At 40.5% G+C, this 20,206-nt stretch overlaps 1 protein-coding gene across 1 annotated transcript in view; it reads right to left on the bottom strand.

Annotated features, from left to right (window-relative positions):
• The window catches only part of LOC119655744, a 121,472-nt gene extending 101,520 nt beyond the window's left edge, over window positions 1–19,952 (bottom strand). Inside the window, exon 1 of the mRNA XM_038061798.1 lies at window positions 19,442–19,952. Within this exon, the coding sequence (XP_037917726.1) occupies window positions 19,442–19,508 (67 nt within the window). The 5' untranslated portion in view covers window positions 19,509–19,952. The remainder of the gene's footprint in view (window positions 1–19,441) is intronic.
• Between the last annotated feature and the right edge of the window lie 254 nt (window positions 19,953–20,206).

Here is a 20,206-nt window from a genome sequence, read left to right as displayed (position 1 = left end):
CCTGACTTTACAAAATAAAACCTTCCTTGGATGGAAAACCATTATTCCATATCATGGGGATTTTAAACGATTAATAAATAATATAAAATGCATCAATCTTATTAAATTATATAATTTTAATTCATTTATCAATTTTTGGAATTGATGATTCAGAATCATAGCAAAAAATATAGAAATCATCACACAGGAAACTACATACGTAGTTGCTATATTCCATCTCAAAAAAATAGCATGTTCACATATAATGTAAACAGTCGAATATACTATGTAGAATCTGCACAAGGTTATCAAAATGAAGCAATTTCGCTAATTGAACTTTAGTAGTAAATACATAATATACTTGAGCACAGTCAAATTGGTAATACGACCCGTGAACTGATGTGAGGAAAATCACAAGAGTACTGGGAAATTAGCAAGTAATCGATAATAATAATCATAAGTAGTCTTTTATTATAAGTAGTATTTATGTATATGTGCCCTTGATTTGATTTTTCTATTAATATTCATTTAATAGTGATAAATAGTAGAAAGACTGTGCCAATTGATATTTATGAAATTAGTCATCTCATTCAAAATCCGGCTTAGTTTTTTAAATGAAAATGTATTGACTAGTGAGCTTCCGGAAATATCTGTAGAATCTCATTTCGTTTGTGAAAACTCTTCCATGAAATTCAAACATTCTAAATGAATCCAAGTATGACTTTGCTTTATGGTGTAAATTGACTGTCCTTATCCGCGTGGTGATTTAAGAACTTTTGAAAGTATTCTTGGGAGTATACTGTCGTCTAGATTGCAGTAATTCATGTATATATTTTAGTGTGCGAAGGTTGCTATGAGGTTCTATGTGTATTTTCAAAACCATCAGAACCACTTCCCAAAGTCGCAGCGACCATCTTTAAACGTCGTGCTGACTGTGTTGTTAAAGACGAAACAAGTCGGGAAACCGGAAGCTGGACGCTTTAGGTATGAACGGTTTTGTGTATTAGTATGTAACATGTAATTCTTGTAACATGTAATTCTTCACATGTAACATGTAATTCTTCACTTTCGGGTGATATTGACATTCAAAATCTTGAATTTCCACAGAAGTGTCAACTTTGACCTATTATAACTTTGTTAGTAATAGTGTGATTTCCACCAAACTTGGTAGGATCAGCCTACATTGCTGCAAAATCGTGGCTCTAGGATGGACTTAAGGGAGGTTTTCCTGCCAATTACTAAAAATTATAGCAATATACTATTATTATATTAATGTTATACTATTACTAATTTTATTTTAACAGATATCGGTATGCAAGGTATTTCGGAGCCTAGCCACCATATAGTGGCAGCCTCTTGATTTTTTTCAGAATTTTCGGTTGGGCAGTTTCTGAGATTGCCTCCGTTAACAAATGATCACTTTCGACCTCCCGAACTCCTCGTCTTTCAAACAGCTGTCAAAACTAGGACCAGCTTTAGAAAGTACTAACGGAGACCTTTCATTTGATACCTCACATGACTATATATAAAAAATGTACACCCCTCTGTTGCATGTATGGGGGCCCCCATTATATTCGACGTAAAAGGGTGTAACTCACTCTATGTATGAGCGTTCACAGTTCCCACCTTTCTACCAAATTTGACGTCAATCGCTGGTACAGTCTCCGATAAGAGTGCGTGTGACGGACAGACAGACATGCAGACAGATAGACAGACAGTAAACTGATTTTAATAAGGTTTTGTTTTACATAAAACCTTGAAAAAGACCTTATTCATGCCGATCAAATTGCAATTGCCGTATATACTCATTTTTGAAATAAAATAACAGGTGAGGGACAGCCTACCTAATTAATAATGCCGCTAGTACATGGTTGCTTTCAAAGCCAACAACTTGCAAAGATTAACATCATTTTAGGTTTTTGGACTTAACAAAAGGAACCAAATGCTTCTTTCGTTAGTTCTCGCAATTCATATTTAATATGTTGGCGCCTTACTCTATTACAGCGACGTTTATAGGTAATACTATAATTCCAAGCACTCAGGAATCGTTTCAAATATCAAATATTCATTACAAATATGTTGAGACTGGCTACTAAGATATGATTAAAATTGTTGTACAGGGTAGGCCATTTAAGGTGGGCCCATCTGGCAACCCTGTAACTTTTGGCAGGAATGTCAGATTGGCTAATGACATACCACGTTTGAAGCGTCAGTCCAAGACAATTTATAGCATGGAGCAGTACACTCCAAAAGAACGCGCTTAAATAATTCAGCTTTACATTCAAAATAAGCTCTCAGTTGTATTAATTCAACATGCATTTCATAAAAAAAAATAAAGTGAAAAGTGCTCCGTCTAAAAGCACTTTACAGCGTTTACACGCAAAATTTATTAACCACGGTAGTCTCAGCAATACCAGTTATGCATCCAGACAACGTACAAGAAGCTCCGATGAAAATATTGAAGCCGTACGAGCCAGTATAGAGGAGATCACGGGAATATCGAGTTATCGTCGTTCCCAGGAGTTAGGCATTGGAAGCACCACACTCAGGCGCATAATTTGTATCGATTTGAAAATGTTTGTTACAAAATTCAATGTGTGTGTCAATTGAATTGGCATCCAGCTGATTATCCGAAACACCTTGATTATGCCAAATGGGCCGTCGATATTGTTCGCAATGAAGCAGACTTTTGGCGAAAAATCATCATGTCAAACGAGGCAATTTTCAGTTAAATGGAACCGTAGATAAGCAAAACTGTCACTTCTACGCTACCGAAAATCCTCAATTAATTGAAGAACAGCCTCTCTTCGATCAAAAAGTGATTGTTTGGTGCGGTGTTTGTGCAGAAAAGGTCATCGGACAGTGTTTTTTAGAAACTGATGAAGGACCCTCTGTTACCATCAATGGCGAGGGATATCGGGCCATGATTCGTGATTTGTCATGCCGATAATCGAAAAAAATGACATAGCGGGCAGGCACCGAAATCACGCCACTAGACAACTCAACTCAAAAGTCACATCCGACATGAAATAGCCGGCATATCGGCCGAAACATTGGCCAAAACGATGGAAAACGCTAAAAAAAGAGCACATTTGGCCATCAATGCCAAAGGGAAACATTTGAAAGATATCATTTTTAAAAAAATAGCCGGAACAAATCTCCTTGCATATTACAGGCGGCAACAAATGCCTGGGAAGACGATCAACACTATACACACATGAGGTTCTTGCAATTCTCACAGCTAAACTTCATTGTTCCAAAGCCAAGCGGCCCAAGACCTACTTTTCTCAGAGTTCACTTCCGAGCAAAATCGCGCGAAATTTCTTTAAAATTTAAAAGTTATACCTTCGCAATTGAAAAAATATCCACTTAAATTTTATATAGCTTCCGAAAATGATATCAAATCTGGGATTAAATGATTGAGAGAGGGGGAAATTGCTGTTGTTGTTGTAGAGTTCAGTTGTCTCACGAGGATCCGGCAGGATAACAGATAGAGCTAAGTTCTCTGGTCCGGCCCACGATGATCGTACGTGGGGACGAGAATTGGCCAGGCCTTCACCCTATGTGTGCCAGCTGTCACTCGGTTTTTGGGCACTGGGCCCTATGTTACCACACTCATTGTAGGTTAGATAACCCAGCTATACTTCAATAGGTTTTGTAAAGGCAGAATCTGGAGTTGGTTTCCTTCTTTTAAAAAAAAAACTCTTAGAGAGTTAAAAGACTCTTTCCAATTGAATTTGTTCCTCGCCACACTGTGCCTCCTACACTCAAAATTAAGGTGGTCTATTATTTCCTGTACGCCACGCTTTAGGCAATTGTCATTGTCGATTTTTCCAATCTTCCAAAGGAAGGAAGGAAGTGTTTGCTGTAGACACGGTTTGAGTAAAATCTATTGAAAGTTTTCACAGTTGCTACACTATTTATTGAGATAAAAGCTGGTATTTTAATGGACAATTCCCGAAATATTACTGCGATATCTTTGCCTTTTACTCTCAACGTTGAATGGTATTCATCTTGCTAGTCTTTGTTAATATTATTCTGCATCACCAATAGTACATCCTCAGCTGCAAAGGATAAAACCATGATAGTTCCACCGATTAGGGCTGCCTTTGCTGCTGAGTTCGCCATCTTCTTAAACACAATTTCACTTTTAGCTAGGGACCACAGTATTTTTATTTCCTCGAAGTTTTGGTATTGCGTCAATCATTTCCCAGACAATGGGATGTCTGATGTCTTCCTTCTCCAGAAGAGTGCATGCTTTTTGGGAATCTGTGATTATTGTTATATTCTTTTTTATCTTTTCCTTGCCATTTCCGTGGCTCTCTTTACTCCATTCAGTTCAGTAGAGAGAACCGTCGTTGCTTGCATCCTGTAGCCAGCTTTGACTCGAGGGTGGTCAGTGACCACCGTACAGCTGGAGAACACAGCAGTTGTTGCTGCATCAGTTCCATATAGGGTAAACCCCTCTTCCTGAGTTCGGTTATTTCATTTTGGATTTTGACTACCCAGCCGTTTCTGTTTCCATTCCTACCCTACCCTGACCCACCCCAGACCACCAGGTTTCCCACTCTTCTTTCTTCCTCATAGATCTTAAAGGCATGCTGGAAATTCTTATAAGTTAGCGATAGACCATTTTTAGCCATGGGATTGTCTATGACTAAACTATAGGAGAAGGAAGTAGATCGTTTGAGTCTTATCAGAGTCTTAGAAACTAATAGTGGGGGGGGGAGGGGGAAGGTTTCGCCCGGCAGAGCATGGACCACATGATGTTATGAAGACTTAGTTAACCCTAGCTACCTTCTCAACTGAGACACCACAACCGTGGCTATTCGGTGGTCCAGGTATTTGGGCATCAAGAGCGTGGAGGCAGCAGCATAATTAAGCTCTGGTCGCACAATTGTCGTAAACAGTTTCACGGCTCTCTTAGGTTTCAATCCCCATGAGAAACATGTAGCAAAGTTTACCAACCTCGAAGTCTTTTTCGCTTTTATGATTGTATTATTGATGTGATCTTTCAGGGGTAGGGATTTCGAAATTGTCCTGCCCATAAATGTTATCTCCAGTACCTGTTTTAGAGGGGACTGACGTAACAAAATTTCAAATGGTTTGCCATTATTTCTCTTAAAAGCAATGACGCTAGACTTATATCTGTTCACTGGGAGTTTCAAGGTGTTACATTTGTTCATAAAAAAGTCAACTTGGTTTTGTAGTAGCCTATCCACCTGATCATTTGAAGCGAGATATTGTGATTTTTTTCGGAATGTCAAGCTTTTTGACACTATGCACGAAAAACACTATAACTCTCTAACGATAAAAAATAGAGTACCCATTATATGGACCAATCTTCCTCAAACAAGTAATACTATCCACCATTAAAGTTTGTACCATAATAAACGGGACAACCTGTATACAGCCAACGGTCTGGTAACATTGAAAGTATTTTTTGTAAAATTGAGAAGACCAGGATGGGAAGAAATTCGCAATTTTTTGAATCCCTTTCTTTTCAAATGGTTGTCCAAGGATCAAGTAAAGACCTGAAAGAGTAAGGTCAGAATAGAAGACAGGGTTGGACAAACCCCTGGTAAACTAACTCTACAATTTTGCTCTGAGCGTATTCAGCAGTGTGAGGCCTATTGTTACGTCGTTACCTCGTTATCGATTCATTTTCGTTTCATTCATTTCATTTTTCTTGCAAACGATGCAGTGACGTTTAGCTTTTTTAAAAAGAACCTATTCCTCCCTTTCAGAGTGACCAAACAGGAATTTTGTTTATTTATGTGTGAAATGCAATTGTCCAATCTATCATCCTTGTTACTGAGGATCGGATTGTTCTAATGGTGATATGGTGTACGTTAAACCATCTGCCGGTGTGAGTCCGAAATCGAACATATGGGCTATTTCCTCAAGACTGAGACCAGAGATCAATTTCCCCTCCCTTAAGGTCACCATTCACGTTCAGTTCAGTCTGTCAGTTACGCCGGAAGAGTCCGCTGTACATCCGGTCACGAGTTGAACTGAAAGCACCATCCACGAATCGGCAAGCCAAGCCGCATCATTAGCTCAACTCTGGGCATGGAAGACTTTCAATTTTTTTTTGTGTGAGCATTTTTAAAAAATTGTTTACAAGCGATGAAGATGCCCATAAAATTCTCCCTCATAGCTTAAATAAATATGTCTGGCCGGTTGGCCGAATCACCTGAGGAGTCCGAGCTGATAGGTCAGTGGATCCCACCCCGCCAGTCAACTGCGGACTTTCAACATAACTGACAGGCCGAACTGAACCTCGATGGTGTCCTCTAGCAGTGTTACCAGGGCCTTTCCGATCCTAGACCCGATGGAGTTAACAGGTAGTAAAGGATTCCCATTAAAGCGGACATAACTTGGGAAGACCAAAAAAATTTATACAAACATCCAATACTTTACCCAGGAATACCCTTCACCCTTTCAATTAAGCTTCACATCGATTCACAACAAAAATTCTCGATTACCCAATAGAAAGGAATTACATATGATTGTGCCATAAAATAAAATAAATTGATGCATTTTAGCTACGTGAGCTTTCGAAATGAAATATAATATCACCCCATGGAACTGGAAGGAACTTCAGGAATGATTTTCAAACCCTAAAGCATGAACAATGCACAATAAATTTTGAAATCGATATAAGCGCTTATGATTTATCGATGCAAGTGGGTGATTATCCTATACTTGTGGAATGTTCATTGAAAGAATCTATTAATGTGATTTTTCTTGAATTACCATAATAACATCAGACATTCAGCACCATTGAGCCCTACCTTAGTCATGGAGAAGCCGCAAAACAATGCGGCTTCCTTACCGCCTTGAACAGTAAACATAATTAAAGCTACCATCGCCGCAAACTAAATTAAGGTGAAATATTCTGTAGCTCCTCCATTAACCAGCACATTCCAGCGTCAGTAACATCAATCCACAACCGTGAAGTGCAGTAGTAGTGCAATGTGTAAAGGTTCATAAAATGGGACATAAAATTCTGGACTCTCTTGCAGACCTTTAGATCGAGACATCGAGGAACATAATTAAAATTCATTACTAGCATTCGTGTAAGTCTCTTTGAAGTCGGTGAATTGGACTTTATTTTTAATTTCCAACGAACCCTGTTTTCTATAAAACAACTCCTTGACACTATGGGGAGCCACCGGGCCAACAAGTGAGTGGGTTCAACGTCCAATTACTTTGATTTATTACATTGGATATTGTCACAGTTCGATGGCTGGATTCTGTTACAGCCTTTATGAGTAACTTTACTATATGTAAATATGCCATAAAGAACAGAATGCGTATCCATATAACTTGCTTTTTACGAGCATAACCCCTTACACACTATATGCCCCCATACGCGAGTACGTTGGAATCACTTTAAGGATAGCAGAACGCATTTTTCATTTTGGGTATAGTACGATCAGTACCGTTTCTACGAAGATAATCAACATTATCCAAAGTTCTAATTATGCAACTAAGGAGGACATTAGGAGGAAAACATTGTTTGTTTATTTCGCATAGTATACCTGTGTAGCGGTAAAATGTTCATCGAACCGCGAAACGAAATGTTTCACGCTATGGTAAAGGTGTGCTTAATGGACTGATAGGTTAATTTTCTCGTGGCACAGTTGGTCTGGCGAACGCGTCAGCCTGAGCTCAAAATAACGTTTAATTGTTACTATCCAGACGTATGAACCTCCATTGAGAGTTCAGCATTTTTTTATATTTGCATTAGAAAAGCGGGAGAAGTAAAAAAAGTGAATGGTTTTTCCAAACAATCCGATGTTAATGCAAAGCAATAAATTTTCCTGTCTTAATTACAAAATGAATTTCCGTCCTAGTATTGTTTAAGAGCTATCATTCTTAATTACTTTATCTGGAAAAAGTAACATGAGCTTCAAATTTGCAATAGGAAAACTGGATTCAACCGTTAGAATTAGTACTATTATCTAACTATATTGAAATTAATGTATCCAGTATTTCGGGAACTATTTCTTCAATACTTAAGATATGAAAGGATTTAGGAATTTCGTGGAAAAGAATGCATACCAGGGGTATGCATGTCGGAGAGCTACCTGACATTCAGAGGCAGGGTCTACAAAGGAACCAGAGGGATGGCAATGGGGAACCCCCTATCACCTCATTTTGAGTGCGCATTCAAGGATAAGATTGACAATGATGTACATTCCAAAGTTCTGGTTAAAGTATGTTCATGACATTTTCACCATTGTCCATAAAGACAAAGAGGAGGAGATGCTGGAGGTCCTAAGTAAGGTACATCGGAACTATAAGATTCACAAAGGAGATAGAGGACAAAGGATAACTCCCGTGTGTTGATTTAAGGATCATTAAAGAGGAAAAGGGGAGCTCATTTGATATCTACAGAAAACCTACACGCACTTAGCGAACGATACCAGACAATTCGAGCCACTCCCATTCACATAAAATGGCCTTCTTTTCGATATGATCCACTAACGGTTCACCGTGCCCTCAGTGCTGAAAGATTTATTAAAGTAAAAGGAGTATATAATCGACACCGAAATGAAGAACGGCTTCGAACGGGCGATTATTGAAAGATTCATGTGAAAAAAGGCGAAACGGCAGGAAATAAGGAAAATAACATTCCTCATTAATAACTTGAAAGGGAAAAGAAGAATAGGGTCACACACTCTGCGACTTCGCGTAACTTTTAAAACCGATAAAAGGGCTAAAAATCGAGTTGGATTTACCAGCTAAAAAGCAGGCTGGGATCTCCCAAGGACCTCAAATTAAAACATGAATCCAGTGGGATATATAAAGCGACTTATCCAGATTGTGAGAAGTGCTACATAGGACAACCTAAAAGACTGGTTTCGGTACGCTGGGGGGTGGGGGGGGGGGAGGATGGGGGAGCACAAGAGATAAGCGGAAACGGCCAGGAGAAAGAATAAGAAGAGCAGAACGCTGAAATCAATGATAGCACGGCATATGGTTGAAGGATAGCATCATATGGAACAAGTCATCAAGTAAATCGGGAACAGGAGGAAGTTGGACGCGCATGAGCGCTTGGCGATCCTAAGGGAACCAGAAGGGAACAGACTGAACCACGACACGGGCGACGTACAATCAAAGCTTTTAAGAGAGGTGACACCTGATACAAAGGGAACCATGATCTCTAATTATTAGCTCTATTAGCAATTACAAGACAAAAATAATAACTGGTCCCATGCCCGGTTTTGAAAGGTGGAGGGGTGGATAGCTTTAGTCTGAATGGCTGTACGCCACCGCAGCGTCTCAGGGGGTAGGTGAGGAAAGTGCAGGAACTTTGCAGTCTTGCAGATTACTCACTGAGGAAGCTATCCGCACACCTGGCAGTTAAGTATAAAATGCAAATCCATCTATCAAAAGAAGAAGAAATATAAGGTCCGGTACGAATAACCGGCAGGAGTCGTCTGACTTGGTGACTGGGTCGGGCTCCCGTAAGGGGCAGCACGGCGTCGAAAGCGCTAGTCGTGAGGCGGTTCCACGTCTAGGCGCCAAAACGATCATTGCTTCGCTTGCTGCAGCTGTTTCGCCACAATCTGTGGCGACCACTCCAGCAGGTTCGCGTAGGCGCGGATGAAGTGAACTGAATAAACGAACCTCCTCATCACCCGCTCCTACTACGAAATAACGGTGGGTACAACATCTTACCGCCCCTTATTGCACCAGAGATTCGTTGAGCGCTTTCCGCACGTGACTGTGCAGCGAGTTGCAGATCAGTACCGTTTTATAATTCGCAGCGACACAATTCCGGTTATCATCGGGGAACGTGTTCGACTTAAGATCAAGGCGGAGACTGGTGACCAAGAGTGCAGAGGCGGCGGCATCAACAATACCACGCAGCACTGCAGGCACACTTTTAGTACTCGCCGAAGCACTTTTCTCCACCGTCCAGCTGAGATTCGGGACGAATTCCAAAGGGCGTGTATAGAATTCTCGGAAATGGATTCTTTGCATAGACTAGGTATTCCCAGGCTCTATGCATCTCCAGCAACTTCGGGAATTCTATCTCAAATCAATAATGAAATTGCATCTCGACTGTGTAGTGATATGTTGCTGCTGCAGCTACAGTCGCTTGTGTATTGTGGTGCACTTATGGCTGACAGATTGCACGGTCAGAAGATTCGCTTTCGTGTTATTGTTTGAGATTCACCATAGAAAATTCATCAGGAAGGCAGGATATTGCTAGACTGATTCAGATCAGCACTGGCAATGCCAGCAGATGGGTGAGAAATAAAGTGCAGAGGGTTTGCCATCTACAGTGGGACACCCGTAATTGAAATTCTGGACACACTAAACCAGAAACTTTCTGTCGTATGCAGTCGGTTACGACGGTATGGCAAAAGTCACTCCAGATGTGTCCAGAATGCAACATATGCGGAGTTTTTTCAGATCTCTCCACAAATTCCAATAGAGCGTCCAGAAAATGCAGTTTTCGGTGACGGAAACGAAAGAGTATTGGAGTGGACTTTGGGGGTTACCCGCCCAGCATGCTGAGCATGTTGAGTGGATCACCGCCGAAGGCACCCGCCATGCCACTACGGCTGGCATGAATTTTGCCGATATTACCGAAATATGTCTATCGACTGCCCAAAAGAAGGGCCTTTCCCTTTAGAGTCGAAATTGCAAAAGCTTGTGCTGATCCCGATGCCGAGTAAGCTGGGGGATAAACCAACATCCGGGCGACTTATCTGTCTTCTGAGTACAACAGGCAAGGTTCTCGAGTGGATGACCTGGAACCGACTGTCCCCAATAATTGAGAGTGGTGATTACTTATGGAATCCAAAATTTAGCTTCCGAAGAACTCAGTCAACGGTTGGCGCGTCTAAAATAACGTATGATCTAGGAAGTGAAATCTTTGACGAAGGAATATACTGAACCCTGGTAACTCTGGACATCGAAAACACATTCAATTCTGCGGGGTCCATGCGGCACAAACGCCCAACTACATATATATATCCAATATAGTATTCGACTACTTCCGACTGTGAGAGCTACTCTACGATTCGAATGAATGGTCGAAGACTTGCAATACAAAGCAAGTGATCTACAGGGGTCTATCCTCGATCCTCTGCATTGAAACTTAATATACGTTTTGAGGCTCTTAGTACCTATGCAAGTCCTTATCATACTGACGAAGTAGGCATTTTTAACGGCCCAAACTATATGGACGATGAAGTTTACCTTGTAGACTTCAGGCTGAAACTTGCTGTTCACTCTTAGCCACTGAAATACCTGGGAGTATCTTCTGACTCAAAGTTAGACTTTGAGTTACATTTCAAGCTTCTTGGACTTCAGTTTGATACTACCAAGACTGCTTCCTAAAACATAGCCGACGATTTCCTCTATCGCAATTCGTCAGCTACAGTCTCCAATACTTAGCACCATCAGTAGTAACTCCTAGACAACTTGAACCACGTATCGGATAAATGCTCTCCGAATATGCCAACATCCTATGAGGTAACTTGTGTAATTACAGCGTTGATCCAGGTAAATATTTTAGCCGATATTCCGAGCCGCCTGACGGCGAGGTCACTGGCAGAAGAATGGTCGGTAAACACACTGGCTTATATCGAACATTAGTAACTGGATAATGCGAAAACACGGCGAAATGAGTTATGATTTGATTCAGTTCTTAAGCGGACATGGTGAGTACAGGAAGTACCTCTAAAGGTTTGGTTTATAGAAATCAATCCGAAGATGCAGAGCACGTTTTTCTCCCCTGTCCAGGACTTGAAAAATTAAAAACATCGGTGGGACTGATATACCAGCGGCCAAAAGAAGCAGAATTTGAACGGGTGCAGGTGCGGGTGCGGTGTACACTTAACAAATAAACAGTCTCACGAACACTGTAGAACGGTGGTCCTGCGGGGAGACTGTGCAGAAAATATCGAAGGGTTTAGTCAGTACGAGTTCGATATTCGCGTCTTTGATTACACATTCCCCCCCCCCCCCCCCCCCCAAAACAGACAGACAGACAGCCAGTTTTGTTTTCCACAAACTCCTAAAAAGGAATGTCTTTCTCAGTGGCCGACTTTGTGATAGAATGCAAATCAGGTCAGAAAAAGCAGAAGGGTTCCTACTCGTCCAAATTTGGAACCATTTGTTATTCCAATTTCAAAAGCAACAACCAATAGTGAACTTCTTACATGCAGATATGTTCTTCAACTTGAATGTTCAAGGGTTATCAGTGAAGGAAGAGGAGCCGGATTCCAGCATCAAAGAATGAAGGTCGACCATAAGCAGGACGCTCTCAGCTCCGAGAAAGGATCGCACGGGGGGAAGTGGTCGCGGCTCCCTGTTATCCTTTTTTCATTGGAATTTGTATTCTAGGCCCCTGAGACAACTTCAGGCCCGTAGAAATCCCCCTTTCCACTCCCCTCTCGTTAAGCCTCAACGCATGCCTTTAATGTACTGGCGCCAGATAGCTCAATCTACTTCTTACCCGCAAGAGAAAAGAGTTGAATAAATTTAAATTTAAACCTAAAAACAAAAATTCCAATAGCTGAGACAAATATTTTCCATTCAGAAGACATGCATATTTTCAAATCATCCAATAGCTTCCTTTTTTCCCGTAATTCCCAACATTATCCATCATTCCGCAAAATGGTAACTGCAAGTTGTGATGGGATGACTATCATTATCACATCTGAATCTTATCATTTCGCAACATACTAATATCCTCAGTTTAGTCTTCCTTGAAGATTTCCTCTGAAAAAATAGGATCTTCGCAAAAAAGGCGACCACGTATTGCATGGTAACAATCCCTTAGTCTGCTCATAGCGTTCGTTTCCTATTATAATATTTAATCCCTCCTCAGACGAGACGATTCTTTTCAATAAATTGTGAGTAAGTGCCTTATTATGTATTCCATTTTCTAGTTGTTGTTCCTTCGTTGAGGCGAAATCCCGAGAGGTATCGTATTTCTTCCCAGCACATAATAGAAAGGATATAAAATAGCAAAAATGAGAGAAGAATGAAATTAGGTCATTGTTGCCGTTGCTGTTTTATGCTCTCAAAAATGATGTTGGGCATGCAACCTATTCTGTGAAAAGAAATTTCCTTTCTCTTATGCTTCAAAAGGAGTATCCTCCAAAGTTATGTATTTGAATTTCACTTCACAATATTCATCATCAACTTTCGCAATGAAGCAATTTGCAGGAAGGAAAAGTTTTTGGTATGAGCATAACCAGAAATTAATTAAACTGCTCTTTATTAATCGTTACGTTACCATGTTCACCTAAAAGTTATCCTTTTTCTATGTCAAAGTATTTCAGATTAACGCAGTTTCCACGAAAAATGCTGCCTTATTTATGTATGGAAAGAAGTGGCATAAAAAATTCCTTAAGAAGGCTAAGCAATACTCAATATTGGAAGAGTAGCAGGAAAAGAGAGATGTTGAAATGGGCGGCATTCTCCCTCTGGAATATTTTTGGTACCTTCGTAGAAATTTACTTAGTTGTCACTTCTATCCTATACCTAACTCTGAAAAATTAATGTAATCTTCCTGACTACTTTGCCCATAATGACAAATCCTTGGAGCAAGAATATAGTGCCTTTCGCCAGCCCCCTGGTCAAGCTTAACGAATGTCGCTTAATGGATTGACGAAATAAATCACTGACTTTACTTTGTTCAGGACCGTAAATAATTAACGATTTACAAAAGATAATCCTTTCAAGTGTGAATATAACTGCTTTAATAGTAGTGGCAGGAAAGTGGAAAAAAAGAAATCCGGCTCCATTTCATCTGTAATGCCCCCGAGAGGTGTCCGAGAAGGGGCAAGCGAATCTGTTTCCATAGGACAATAATGAGGTATTATTATATTTTGTTAAGTAGACTTGCCATTCGACCCTGAAGGATCGAGCTCTCGGCAAAATTTAAGCTTAAACGAAGGCGATTTTTACAGCGAATGAATCCTTAGTGAACTTAATAATGAGCCTTCTCACTGTAGCTTGCAATGTACCGCCGCCCAAAAAGACTACTGGTGGATTGCTGAAATTGCAAGTCCCCGAAGCAACTCCAACGAAAGCGGCTAAAATGACCTCCGGCATGATGTCAACAGACAAAAAGTACGTTACTGGTAGGAGCTAGTCAATGACGTTAACAGGAACCGATGAACCCACGGATGTAACTTGGTTGCCAGCAAACTCGATGGTCATGGATCACCCTATACCAGGGAGGCAATGAAGGTGGAAGAAATCGTGCAGGTACTATTTTCTGTCTATCCCATCTGAACTGACATTGTCGATGAGAGGGGGAATACTGAGGAATACCCTCTTTTCACTGTAAAGGAACTGGAAGAAGCCGTCTTGTCCATGAAAGACTGAAGTCCGGAAATTGGATGGAGTTTCCAGTGAAGTATAGAAACTTGTACTCAGATATACGCATTAATGTTTGACAAAACACTTTTCTTTCTGCGAGGTGGTTTGGCATGCCCAAGAACATTATTTCTATATTCCAGACTTCCTTTTGCGGATACTGAAGGGCTATTTCTGAGGCCAGTGTTCTGCATTACGAGACCCGAGAAGGCGAACAGCGAAAAATGAGCGTCAAATCGTTGACGGCCCAAAGATCTGTCTTCTATTCGGACCATTATTCCGCCTTATCTGGTAGTCTACGACTAAAGATGCTTGATAAATCGCATTTGGTCGGATTCGTGGATGATGTTGCAATATTGGTCGCTGCCTGAGATTGAGCGATGCCGTACGTCATGTCGCCAGACAGCTTTAAGGGATATCGAATTGGTGGCCCTTGGCCCAAAACCGAGATGTCTGGAGTTGCTTGTTAAGGAAGGCCTAGACCGGATACCGATTCTTGCGCCGTTGATGATGGTGATACTGAGAATGGCGATGTGTAAGTAAGCAGATGGATGACTGATCAGTAGCGGATTCAGACAGTCATCCCTATTCAGGTTGGTGACAACATGAAAGACACGAATATGAGCTTCTTTTAGCAGATTCTGAACAACGCGGATCAGGCTGTAACTAGAATGTTTGCGATTTGCCAGCTGATGGTCAATTGGTGAGAAACCTGAAAATGAATCTCAAAAATTCCAAACTGACCTGCTTAGCGGATATGGCTATTTTCAGTCTAACCTGCCCACAATTGGGAAATCACCGTGCTGCAACTGCATTCGGTGCAAAAATGTTTTGGATGATGCTTGTCACACCTTCTCCTTTTGCAGAAGGTGGGAAAGCCATCGCATCGCCTGTCACCGGAAGGGTGCCAAATGTCTCCGGACACCATAATTAAAGCCATGCTGCAGAGAGAGAGCATGTAGAACAGAGTAGTACGTTACACTCAAAGCAATCTTAAGACGGAAAAGCGATCGCTGTCACCAGCGGCCATTAGAAAAATCTTTACGATAAACTAGACACTCGGAATGGCGAGAGAGATCTGTGTCGACTCGTCAAAAGCCGACACCAACGCACACAGGATATCGAACACCTGTGTTGCGTTGATGACAAGAACGAGACTTTGCTTATAAACTGAGCCGCGTCGGACAAAATATTTCGAGCAGATTTCACCTCGGTCATTTGGGCCGATAAATATGGGCTTTATTACGGCGATCGACATAAATCTGGCATATGACTTATTACGTATTTAACACTATAATTTCCGAAAGACTCTGAATATCAAAAAATCACTTTGCCCATATATTCTACACTACATCCAGATACAATTGATGCCAAAAAAGAAAATTCGATTCCGCGAATCCGACGCACGGGATGACCCCCTTAATGATTACGATCAATCAGTTCCCATTTTTAAACAAATTTGCTGATCCTGTTCCACCAAAAATCAGGTCTTGGGTGGAAAAAGTTGTCAAGCCAGTTTTTGGGGTCCTCTTCTTGTCAAAAGTAACGCCTTTCATTTGGTTTGACAAGGAACGAAAAGGATGGAAATTCGTTGGTGCAAGATCTAAATATGGTGGATTGTGAAAACCCTTCCATTATTCGAGTTCTTGGAGTGTGCCTATGACCGCTTAGGCCATCAGGCCTAAGGTTGTGGTGAAGCAGTATGGTTTGAACTTGTCCAAGTGATCTTTTCAGCTTCATTGCATCATTTACGCGGTATAGCTGGGTAATTTTCAGCTTCTTGCTGATCGTGCTGTTTTTTCCAATCGTCTCCCAATGCACTATACCGTTCAGGTCCCACCAAGCGCTAATCATGACCTTCTTTGGGTGAAGGTGCTGCTTGACATTTCTCCTGGAGCCATTTACTACTTTTTGTTCTTCATATTAATGTATAGACATCACTTCGCACAACAATGAAGTTGGCATATCGATTTGCTCATGTCATGAATCTTTTTCGTGTGTCTTGGGCATGAAACGCGTGGCAACAATATTTTTTTTAAAATTGTAGAATTTTAATCAAAAGCAGCGGCGGATAGAAGTTGCTCAAGCTTCACTAAATCAAGTCACCGATGATCCAGGATTACTGAAACGTGCTATAGCAGATGACGTAACATGAGTAATATCGATCATGAAAATTTAGGGAAATCCCAGAAATTCTGCAGTTTTTCTTAGAGATTTGTCATTCAATATGTCCCATGTAATGCGTTTGGGGCCAGATTATAGAAGTAATCAAGTAGAACCTTGAATAAAGCCAGATTCTGATTAATAGCTCGCATGTTACTGATGTAAACTATCTGCAGTTAATTTCAGAAAATGCATGAAAGACTATTTAAAAGGATTATTAATTTTAGCATTTATCAAACTGGCTTTCCAGAGAATTTTCTGCTCTTAAAATTTTTGCCAAGGTTTCTTTTATTAATTCTTAAAAATTTTACGCTCAAAAACCATGGCCCAAACCTTTTACCACACCGTGCATACCTTAGAAAACAAGTGGGAAATAGAGGAACTATCGCTTGTGAAAGAAAGGCCTGCATTCTCAGCGCATGGCAGCAATGGAAAAATAGAGTCAAACCGCACATCTCTCAAATACGTGCGACGAATCAAAAACATGGTTAAGTTGACTAATATCTAACTCAGCTGCTCAGCGTACAATCGGAAAATCATCGTGCTCCGAACGCATTTACTGGAGAAAAGAACTGTTGCATAATAAAAAAAAAGATTAATTGACGGTTTCATCCAGGGCACAGGTAACTCATCAGACGCTGCCTCACCTCTGCCTGATAAAAAAAGGCATTCATATATAATCGCAAAGACGACCAGTGCGAATTATATTGAAGTGAAATCCATCGTATTATGAGACCTAAACTAGACCGCAGTGAATTCGAATAATGCCTACAACAACTTTTTCTTCTGCAGAAGGTGAGAACGCGATTGCCATCACCCGTCAGCAGAAGGGCACCAAATATCTCTGCACACCGCAGGTGAGGCCATGCTCCAGAGGGAGAACCTGTGGAGCAAAATAGCACGTTACACTCAAACTATTCTCAAGACGAAAAAGCTGGGATGAGTGGTACAGACTGCATAACCAGAAGTTTGTGTTAATGAGTCAAATGGTGCGAATGTACACTAGACACAATAGAAGGATGTTTTGACAGGTAATCTGCCTGAGACAGGGGTGGTAGAAACTGCAGAATAGCTCAAGCTCCCAGAACCATAAGTTTGTGTTAATGGGTCAACTGGTGCTAATGTGCCCCAGACACAACAGAGGGGTGTTTTGACAGGTAATCTGCCTGAGACAGGATTTCACCTCCCCACCCCCCAAAAATATGCCCTCAATACCTTCAAGGTTCGAGCTCTTTAGCTCTTCTTGCTTTTATCTTCTTAAACAACTCGTGTAGGATTTTCATAACTTCAAAGGTGTCTAATATCCCCCCCCCCCATGGCTGTTATTGCATTCTCATGCAATACATTCAGTTTCAACGCTCCAGTCAACCTCCCTCTTTCATCCTTGAATCTAGGGCAATGGAACAGCACGTGGTTCGGGTTTTCGAATGTGCTTTCGCAACTAAAATGGTTCTATCTATGGAAACACTTCAAACAAGTTTAGATCTGAACAAAGGCGGTTTTCACACTGCATATAATTCGCACATATGTCATGTTTGCGGTTATATCTAAAGGAGTGATTATCACCTGGAGGTACTTTCGGTGCTAAATTGCTGTCAGTTGTCCTTTTTTTTATCGATGGGTATATAAGTTCTTCACCGAACCGTAGTATCTGGGCGACAATATTTTACCAAAAGGCAAAAGAGGATCTAGGGTGGACGAAAATATCTGAAAATATTGCAGTCATCCCTTAATAAATAAAAACTACGATCATAGTGAATTCGATAATGTCCAAAATCGTCCGATATGCATAGTTAATTGTGATATTTACTGCTGTTTGGACGCAACTTCAAGTAGTATTGTCATTTTAGTTGGTAACTTGATGTATGTTCTGGATAAGCGGTCTGTCGTCCCATTGAAGAAGACGTGACAAGCGGGATATGAAAGCACGGCCTATCCTTTCCTTCTCATTTTCTGCACATTACTTTTAAGGTTCTGTGAAAAATAACCAATTCGCTGTTTGTCTGCCTGCCCATCTGTCTATCTGATGTTTCCGGCTATTTGGTGATTATTGGCCCTACCAAACTCAATACGGTTTTCCCACAAAATCTTAAAAATGACGGAAAAATAGGCGGTTTCGTCAGCTAAGAGGTTCGGATCCCCTTTTCATGGTTTTATTATATCATATTTCCCACAATTGATGCCTTTATCTTTCTCGAATGATGAAATAAACGCTAATAGATTGTAGATACATATAGGCTAAAAAACTTTTCACAAAAAAATTACCCAGTTCTCATTTTCCAGCAAAAACAGGATATAACTTAAACATGAATCGTACCCCACGTAGAGTAATGATGAGCGAATATAAGGAACGTTAATCTAAATTTAGAAATGATTATATCTGATATTTATAAAAATGTTCTGGATTCCAGAATAACTAACCCAATAATGGGTTTATACATGAATGTGAACGGGCAATAGCGCACTATGGCTTGAATAGACTGAAGACCTCTCAGCACAGTGGTTTGATCTGATATCCAATATCATCTTTTATGACTGAAAACTTCTTGCAACCTACGCAACACAAAACACAATTGCATCTGCAAGCCAGCCGTTAGTTATTTTCTAGAAAATCCGATAGTCATCAAAAAGGATACAAAAAGCTTCCAACTATTCCATATGGAACTTCAAATTTATCGTTCGCATCCAATCAAATAACAATAATATCCATTTATAGGTTTCGTTCCAGCGGAAACAATTATATCCAGATCAAAAGGAAAATTAATTAGGACACTGCGAAAAATGATGTCATCACTAATTGCATCAGAGTTTATATCATACTTTTCAGATGATCACCCGATTTTGCTTGGACGCACGATGTTCATTCAGTAAAAATAGCGTATCCTTATTCAATATTGCTATTTCCCCAGCTCATACTAACTTCAACTGACTCACTCACCTGTGCAAATAATTCCTAGGATGAGTAATCCGTTTAGTATTATCTTATGACTGATGATGGCCTTCATTGTGTTCAGTGGTATTTTCTGCAGATTTTCCTTTTATTTCACTTTTCAATTGAACACACGCTGGGATAGCAAACAGTAAGTACACACTATCACTATATGCAGACGTAGGAAATCGCTGGCAAAAGCTGTTAGTTTCGTAAAAATGTATGCCAATATGTATTTCAGCACTATCCACTAGCCATTCAACGACTGCGGACGCATTCAATAATATACGCACGAAATAATTTAAAAATATCACGTGGCACGATTGGAATTATCTATGTTTCTTAAGAAAAATATTTTAATTAATTATCAATTAAATACTTTCAGCACAATTGTTACATATTATAGCACCAATCAAGCACTTCTATCGCCACACACTCTCGACTTCACAGATATGCAAGAACTACCGAGCTGATTGTGGTTTGTCCGGTTCGAAGCAGAGGAACTTCAACAATGGGTCTCACATCTGTTTAGTATCTTTCAGATACTTATAAAATCTATAGTGAAAAACCTCCAGTCAGCAGGTCACAAACGGCAACACTCAAGTGGGAAATGCGATTGTGCTGCGTAAGGAGAAAGTATTTAAGAGAAACGCGGGTGAATTTAAGAGAGTGAGAACTGGTACTTTTTCGCTACCATTATTAAGTATATATTCTGAAATGCCGTCAACCCCTCGAAAATTGGAAGAGAAAAATAAAAATGCCGGTCTCTGGATC

This window comes from Hermetia illucens, chromosome 4, assembly GCF_905115235.1.
Source record: "Hermetia illucens chromosome 4, iHerIll2.2.curated.20191125, whole genome shotgun sequence".
Classification (NCBI taxonomy): Eukaryota; Metazoa; Arthropoda; class Insecta; order Diptera; family Stratiomyidae; genus Hermetia; species Hermetia illucens.
Note: the sequence above shows the minus strand (reverse complement) of the source record. Positions and strands in the feature narration are given on the sequence as shown.